Here is an 8,188-nt window from a genome sequence, read left to right on the forward strand (position 1 = left end):
GCATTTTGTATGACATGCCACGTTTCGTCCGTAATCCGCATCTCAACGCTAGAATTGACGGTGATTAAAGCATGAGAACCTTCAATGACGGTCCAGATGAAACGGAGTACACGTAGTAGTAAGACCACCATTTCATCGCCAACTGGCTACAAATTAGGGCTTTTGTTGCTTTTATATATTCTGCACTCTACTTCTACTTATTGTTTTATTCACCATTGCTGCAGAGCTTTTACCTCAATTTCTTCTACTTCTGTCATTTTCGATTCAATCATGGGAAAAGGACCTGGTCTCTACTCCGATATCGGCAAGAAGACCCGAGGTTCGTCTTCACCTTTTCCTTAGGAAATTATTGGATCTATAATTTGGATACACATTTTAAAATGTATGCATATACCAGATAATTTGATATATTATTGGACAGATGCAGATCTAGAATTTGAAAATGACTCTGCATGTCATTTTTGGATGAACATTTGGATACATATTAGTACAAGTTTGTTTGTTCATACACGTCGTAGTTAGTTAGTATATTGTTTTTTAATTCAACTTTGCCGTTTGCAAGATGAAATGCGGTGTTGACTTCTATATTGTGTTGAACAGATCTTCTCTACAGGGATTACCAGACTGACCACAAATTCACAATTACGACTTACTCTGCTACCGGAGTTGTGAGTTCTCTCCTTTTTGCTGTTGATCTGTTGTTGTTTTTTAACTATGAGTTAGCTACGATTCTGTTCTCTGTATCTGTATATAATTTGTTGTTGCTGTTTTATGGGAAAATAAGATCTGACTCGTCTCTGTTAACTATATAGATGATTATTTTTTCTGAAGGGGTTTATGAACTATATGGATTCATATGAACATTTGTATTACGTAATGCGATACATGCCTTCATTTGAGCACAGAATGGTTAAAAATGTCTTTTGCACTATTAAATGTAATTAACCTACTCTTACTCTCTCATTTGCTTCAAGTATTTTTTGGGAAGAAATGTTTAGGACGCATTTCATGTTTGATATAGGCTCTATTCATTTATCTGTCCCTTTATAATATGTTGCCTTAGATTTTCCTTTTGAAATCATACCTTGAGATGATTAAACTACATTATTATGATTTTATTCTAGTTCTTAATTCATGTATACTAGTTTTAATCACACAGGGTAAACCCTATAAAGTAGTACTAGAACTAAACCAAATGAGGAAACAATTTTTATCCGATCAATCAATCCCGTAATAAAATGGTGATCAATAGTCATGCCACAGTCATACATTATATTTCATATATAACTCCTATGAGCCAAAGGACCATGTGCTCTTTTTCTGATTGTTAGTAGGCAGGAAGATTATTTCCTGTTGTGATATATAGTAGTCTGCACTATAGTTTGCACTTTCTCAACTGTAGAATTTTGGTATTCTCCTCATCTAATGTTCAACATCATCGAGGTTCAAGGTAAGATGGTCTAGTGTAGGGCCGGGTCAATTAATGATATCCTGGATTCTGGTAATCGGGATACTCCTTTCTTAAAGGAGAGTATGGAACATCCTCTCGATGACTTGTTTAGAAATAATGAATATGGTTACTTGTGTCAAGCTGATTGCCACTGCAATTCTTGTAGTACGAAATAATCAAGCCAACCCATAAAAAACTGGCGATCAATAGTCATGGCATAGCCAATACGTTATATATATGCAACTTACTACTAGCCAAAGGACCATGTGGTTGGTTACTGGTTAATGTACCTTTTTTTGATTGTTTGGTTGTTAGGAACATTACTTTCGCTTGTGATATGATAAACTGCACTATCTTGCCCTTGCTCAACTGTAAAATTTTGGTGTTCTCCTCATCGTATTTTCTAAGATGATGAATATTGTCACTTGCGTCAAGCTGATTGCCGCTGTCCTTTTGCAACCGAAATTCGTCTGAATATTGATTTACTTTGATTGTAATTGCAAGCACTAGTGCTTCTTAACTCACCGGAAAATGTGGGGATATACTTATGTGTGTTATTGCTCTTCATTTTCTTAGGAGTACAAGTTGTTCCGTAAGTTAAGTATCCTTCTGTTTCTTTTGGTAGGCTATTACTTCATCTGGACTGAAGAAAGGTGATCTATTTCTGGCTGATGTTAACACTCAGTTGAAGAACAAGAATCTCACAACTGATATAAAAGTAGACACGAACTCAAATGTGAGTACCTCTGTTCACTCATTTTAAGTTACTATTTATGCTGTAGCACCTATGGTGTGTTTTTTATGGCCTTGACTTGTGGTCTTTAAAGTTTTACCTAGTTTTTATTTGACACACACACACAGAGACAAACAGAGTCTACGAGTCCTAGAAACTTTCTTTGCTCAATTACAGGTTTGTTTTGATCTACTTTTTTTCTTCATCCTCCTTTCTTCGGCTCTAAAGTGTATTGTTTAAGCATAAACTATGAAGCCTTTTTCTTCTTGGGACATGTTGTCAATAGTTTCTTAGTCTCAACAGAGTATACAAGTCTTAGATTAGAAACTTTCTTTGATCAATTACAGGTTTGTTTTGATCTACTTTCTTCATCCTCCTTTCTTTGGCTGTAAAGTGTATTATTTAAGCATAAACCGTGCAGAGCCTTTTTCTTCTTGGGACATGTTATCATAAATTTCTTAGTCTTGACTTAATTTTGTCTCCTATGCTAGCTTTTGGCAACTGTTACTGTCGATGAAGCTGCTCCTGGGCTGAAGACAATTTTTAGTTGCCGAATTCCTGATCAAAGTTCTGCAAAGGTAAACAACTATATGTTTTAGCTAAGATTGCTTCCAATAATTATTATAGGATTAATGCATAAAAATCTGTACTGTTGATGCTTATTTTCTTATTTGTATTGCATGATAGATGGAACTTCAATATTTACATGACTATGCTGGGATATGCACCAGCGTTGGGTTGACAGCAAACCCCATTGTCAACTTCTCTGGTGTCTTGGGAACTAATGTTCTTGCTCTAGGAACTGATGTATCCTTTGACACCAAAGCGGGAGCTATCACAAAGTGCAATGCAGGCTTGCGTTTCACAAATGCCGACCTCATTACTTCTTTGAATCTGTGAGTTGTTTTCACTGCTGTCAGATGTCTGTCTTGATATTGTACATGCATTGCTGGTGAGCTGGGTGTATGACCTATATTTAACTTGTCAACCTTGTTCCCAGGCTACTCGAGCTATCAAAGTTTTTTGCCAACACTTTATGATGAAATAATTTTAGTTGCAGGCTGATTTTTGTAATGCGTATACAGTGTTTGATTAGCTTGCTTTTTATTGTGCATGTATGGTGAAAATTCAGTAATAACAAGGGAGATTCATTGAGTGCATCATACTACCACATAGTCAGCCCCCTGACTAGTACTGCTGTTGGTGCGGAGGTGACCCATAGCTTCTCTACCAGTGAGAACACCATCACTGTTGGAACTCAGCATCAATTGGATCCCTTGACAACTGTTAAGGCAAGGGTTAACAACTTTGGGATGGCAACTGCTCTGATCCAGCACGAGTGGCGTCCAAAGTCTCTCTTCACCATTTCAGGAGAGGTGGACACCAAAGCTGTTGACAAAAGTGCCAAATTTGGACTAGCCTTGGCTCTTAAGCCATAGGCATAGTCAGAGGTGTAGGACAATGGGCTTTTGAGCAAATTAGAGGACTTGTTTCTGTGGCAATTTATCTGGTAGTTCTGGACCTAAAATAATTTTAGGTGGTTGTTTTAGCCAACATCGTGTCATTCTGACATCGTACATTCTTATCCTCAACTCTTTTTGAAACTGATGATGGGTAAGTTGGGTACCTCATTATACCCATAGACTTGAGGCTTGAGAGTTTTTTGCTCGAGATTTTTGTCCAAGTAATAGCGCATTGTTGAAGAATCATTATCCATACTATGTTTTCTGCTTAGTATGTTCCTAAATCTATCCTTAAATTCGTTGGATTGAGATGCATTAGTCTTTTATTATAATTGCAGTGGGAAAGTTGTCCTTGTTTGCTTGCTGTGTTTGGGTATGCCATGATCTCTTGCAAGTTGTTAACTGGTCTGCTGTTTATATTGTTAAGGACTATTGTGGGTTTGTTATTGATGGCAGAGGCAATATTGGTGGCCAGAGATTGAAATTAATTTTCTCTATTGTAGCCCAGGTCTATCAGACTTTTGTCTTCGTTTCACTACTTTATGTGCAGGCTTCGTCAAGGAAACCATTTCCTATGTAATACGTGGGTGATACCATAGGGCCCATAACAGTCATGTATTTAGGAATGTATAACCAGTGTACAACAGAATTAATATCAAAGTTATGAACAAAGATAAATACAAAATTGAAATTCCTATCTTATGATCACAAGAGGAGCCACTTGAAAGTGTCATTTACTAGAAATCCTAGTGGCTCACTTAGGAGGAGTTATGGAAGGTAGTGGAAAGCTTTGGCAGGGTTTTTCCTTCACTAAGGTTTAAAAGCGTCTTCACTGGCATGGAAGAGTTTTGAGGGACAATCGACTAACCAAAACTTCATTTACAATGTATTCTAGGTAGCTAGCTTTTTATGAGATTTCAAACCTAGATAGTGTAAGAGCTTTGTATAATTAAATAGTTGAAAGATGTCTAGCAAAGCAAGGCAACAAATATATGAAATATAAAATTGAAGGGAGGGAGAACTAGTAGGCCTGTTAAGTGACGTGATTTACTAAATTTATAGAGACATTTAAGAAGATACTTAAACCAAACGTTGAATGTATCAATCTATGGACTACATAAGTATGTATAACACAAATAAAGCTACTGTATCAATACTAAACTAAAAGAGCATCAAACTACACAAGGCTATCAATTATCCTTTGTCTTTACTAAACTAATGCTGGATAGTTCAGTCTGAAGAAGACCCTCCCGGATCTGAGAAGCAACATCTTTGACAGCACCTGGTCCACGGGGAATGAACACGGCAGATGACTTGGAAGAAGCTCCAGTCTCCTTCATTGTATTAAAATACTGAGTAACAAGAACCATGTCCATCACATCTCTTGCTAATAAACACTGCAGATGACTTGGAAGAAGCTCCAGTTTCCTTCATTGTATCAAAATACTGAGTAACAAGAACCACGTCCATCAAATCTCTTGCTGATGTTCAAGGTACATTTTCTGAGAAAGCAAGCACACTGTCTCGAAGACCATCCACAATGGCTTGACGCTGTCGAGCAACGCCAAGCCCTGACAAGTACTTGGATTCAGCTTCTCCTTCAGCTTTCTTGATCTGCAGTATTTTCTCTGCTTCAGCCTTCTCATTCGCAGCAACACGGATTCTTGCAGCTGTTGTCATGTCACCAGTAAAGGGTTATCATAGCAAATCACATACCCTACTACCAGGCATTTTTGAAAAGAATATCAAATGCAGTCATTGTCTAGGAAACGCAACTGCCTCTATCAAAAGAGATAGAAGAAAAAGGAAAAACATGGTTAGCTCAATATTGTCACAGGTACTAAATAATCTAAACATACAATTAACAAACAAACTTGTCTCTCAGATTTTAATTTGTCCATAACAGCATTAATCTGATTCATTGCCCTCTTGACATGGATATCTGGCTCTATATCCACAATGAGGGTCTGGACAATCTCATACCCATAAGCAGACATAGCCTGTAATTTTATAGAAAAAAGGACAAGAATTTTAGCATAATTAAAATGTAAAGAGACTGAAACAAGTGAATTGGTTATTTAAGGCAAGAACCATATTACCTTTTCAAGTTCTTTCTCTACAGCGCTAGCAATTTCATTTTTCTGCTCAAATGCAGCATCCAACCCCATTCGCGGCAATCTGGCCCTTATAACTAAAAGGAGATTGATAGATGTTATGTCAAGCTTAGTATTAAAAAAAAAAAAAAAAACTCATTGTGCTACCATATCAAGATAAACAGAAAAAACATACATATAGAAGTCCTACAAAAACCCAAGACGACCAGCAGAAAAACCACCCAATCTACTTACTGTTTATTAAAGTTAATGCCTCTCCAAAAAGAAATGCGATATAATATCAGAAAAGCTTGTAAAGATGTGCCAGAGTAGGTTAAGCGAAATACAAAATGAGGCATAAAGAAACACGATTTGCCAACCATTACACAGATTCCCAACCCGTTATTCTACAATTCTGACACCAATCTACATTCTCCCCCTTTTCACCCTTTCATACTTCTTATTTGGGGGGCTGACTAGAGGAGGAAAGCCAAAAGTGAAGTCAGTCATATACTAAAAAAAACCACAAGCTCCTCATCTTACCATGGAAACCACTACAAATACAGTTCTGAAAACATACCATCAAAAACATAGGACTGGATCTGTCCGTTGGTGTTTGAAAGCTTGTAAAATGCATCAGCTGCGTTCTCTGATGATCAAACTAGGAAGTTCCAAAAGGGAGACATGCGTAGAACTTAAAAAAATACAAGGTTTAGGGAATGAGACACAAATTTGACCTCACAAAAAGCTTTGCGCAAGATACAAATAGATCATGATTTTCTATTAATGAGTTTAACATTTTTTAGTAAAAAGCAAAGAAACAGAACAATTTAGATCTTCGAGATAGATGTGAGAGTACCTTTGTTTTTGTCTCACAGCGAACATCAAGCTGCTGCACTCGCAATGAGAGTGAACCAGCAACCTGATACCCAAAACACCACGGCAAGCAGTGACACCCTGGCTGCAGCACTTGATCAAACTTATAAAATTGTTCTTTTACAGCAACAGTTGACTGATCTACTTGAATGCAACCGAGTGTTTGACCCATAGTCCAAATCTAAAAGCATCATGTGAATCGAAAATTAGGAATAACAAAATATGAAGTAGCAGATATATAAATAATACTTGAAATTGTTATCATCTCACAATTCTGTTTGCTGATCATTATTTACAAGTCATAGTTAGAGGTGGAAGCAAAAACAGCTGATCAACACAAGAAATAGCATCGTGTTGACATGTTCCAGAGGCACAGTTAGTAGGCTAATGCTGATGCTCAGGGAAGAAGACAGTTCGACCGAATCAGTTTAAAATTACAAACAAATACATCAAAATAAGATAGAAAATGCATGAGCTGATGAAAACTATGACGGATCAAAGAAACTCATCAGATATCAAACAAAAAAATATCATCAATATGCATATTTCCTAAGATTTTATCCAACTGAAATTTGAAATTATTAAAATATACAAGAGAAAACCTAGTTTCAAAAATTATACGAACTACCACTCCACAATATATCAAACGGAATGGATAATCACATTTTACTCCATAAAAATAACCTCAATTTCCAAACCAAATTATCAAATTCATCACAGAATCATCAAATGATACAACAAAATATTCCAACAAAATTAGACATATTTAGGTCGGTTAAAGGGAAGAACCTGTGGAGTGAAGAAGCAAAATTGTTGGAGAAAGATAAAGTAGAGCTAGGAGAGGGTCAATTCAGAAGAGGACTCTCAATATGGAGTTCCCCTTGATATCTTGAAGATTATTCTGAAAAGTTATCTACGAAAGTTTCTAAAACATTTTATATTAATAAAATCATTTTCTTATATTTTTATCATCAGTCAACTTAAATTTTTATGTCAATAAAGCCCCTTCTCATTGAATTATTTTTAATAAGGAAAAGGATCAAAATTATCTGTTAATTTTGTTTTATTAGTTAATTTTATTTTTGCCACTAAAAGTAAGTTATTTTTATTCCTATAGTTAATAAATTTAACAAATATACCTCTTCTTGGATCGAAAAGTCCAAAATAATTAAAATTATCTAATATTACTAAAATTACTCAATTTTAAATCAACTCAATCCATTTAATAATATAACTCATTTCTTTTCCCAAATCAACTTTGTTTTTCCATCACCACCATTAGAAAGCCACCACCCTCTCCAAGATCTTCTTCACCACCACCTCTCCCACTACTCTACCTTGCCTGATTTATAGTGAACCCGTGTGTGGGCTGATGGGTATGCTTAGTTACAATCATTGTTGGTAAGAAAAACAAATGTCTATGGTGCTTTCAACTTTGGTTTGATCTTACTTACAACTGAGAAAGAGTAGCTTTTCGTTCGTTTGAGAGAGAGAAAAATAAAGGTGCCTTTTTGGATCAAAAAAAAGAAAGGAAACGACTGAGCAAAGTGATGTCGTTTTGCTTGTGAGGAGG

General features: G+C 36.1%; 2 protein-coding genes across 8 annotated transcripts; one reads left to right on the top strand and one right to left on the bottom strand.

The window, feature by feature from the left end:
- Positions 1 to 3,955, top strand: LOC101254065 (mitochondrial outer membrane protein porin of 34 kDa). The gene is made up of 6 exons (XM_004234733.5): positions 1 to 319; positions 601 to 668; positions 2,076 to 2,186; positions 2,675 to 2,761; positions 2,871 to 3,079; positions 3,316 to 3,955. Exons 1-6 carry the CDS (start codon positions 85 to 87, stop codon positions 3,620 to 3,622), a joined length of 1,017 nt encoding a protein of 338 aa, XP_004234781.3. The 5' UTR covers positions 1 to 84; the 3' UTR covers positions 3,623 to 3,955.
- A 729-nt stretch (positions 3,956 to 4,684) lies between these two features.
- LOC101254574 (hypersensitive-induced response protein 2-like) lies at positions 4,685 to 7,547 on the bottom strand. 7 transcript variants are annotated; one of them, XM_069294895.1, is made up of 7 exons: positions 7,405 to 7,525; positions 6,886 to 7,005; positions 6,599 to 6,796; positions 6,320 to 6,433; positions 5,746 to 5,837; positions 5,506 to 5,646; positions 4,685 to 5,316 (listed from the first exon to the last, which is right to left on the bottom strand). In XM_069294895.1, exons 5-7 carry the CDS (start codon positions 5,812 to 5,814, stop codon positions 5,116 to 5,118), a joined length of 411 nt encoding a protein of 136 aa, XP_069150996.1. In that variant the 5' UTR covers positions 5,815 to 5,837; positions 6,320 to 6,433; positions 6,599 to 6,796; positions 6,886 to 7,005; positions 7,405 to 7,525; the 3' UTR covers positions 4,685 to 5,115. The 7 variants fall into 7 exon arrangements, with proteins under 7 accessions (XP_069150996.1, XP_019068407.1, XP_069150995.1 ...); XM_019212862.3 differs by lacking the exon at positions 6,886 to 7,005 and having other exon boundaries at positions 7,405 to 7,544; XM_069294894.1 differs by lacking the exon at positions 6,320 to 6,433.
- Positions 7,548 to 8,188: the final 641 nt, after the last annotated feature.

The sequence above is a fragment of the Solanum lycopersicum genome, chromosome 3 (assembly GCF_036512215.1).
Source record: "Solanum lycopersicum chromosome 3, SLM_r2.1".
Taxonomy (NCBI): Eukaryota; Viridiplantae; Streptophyta; class Magnoliopsida; order Solanales; family Solanaceae; genus Solanum; species Solanum lycopersicum.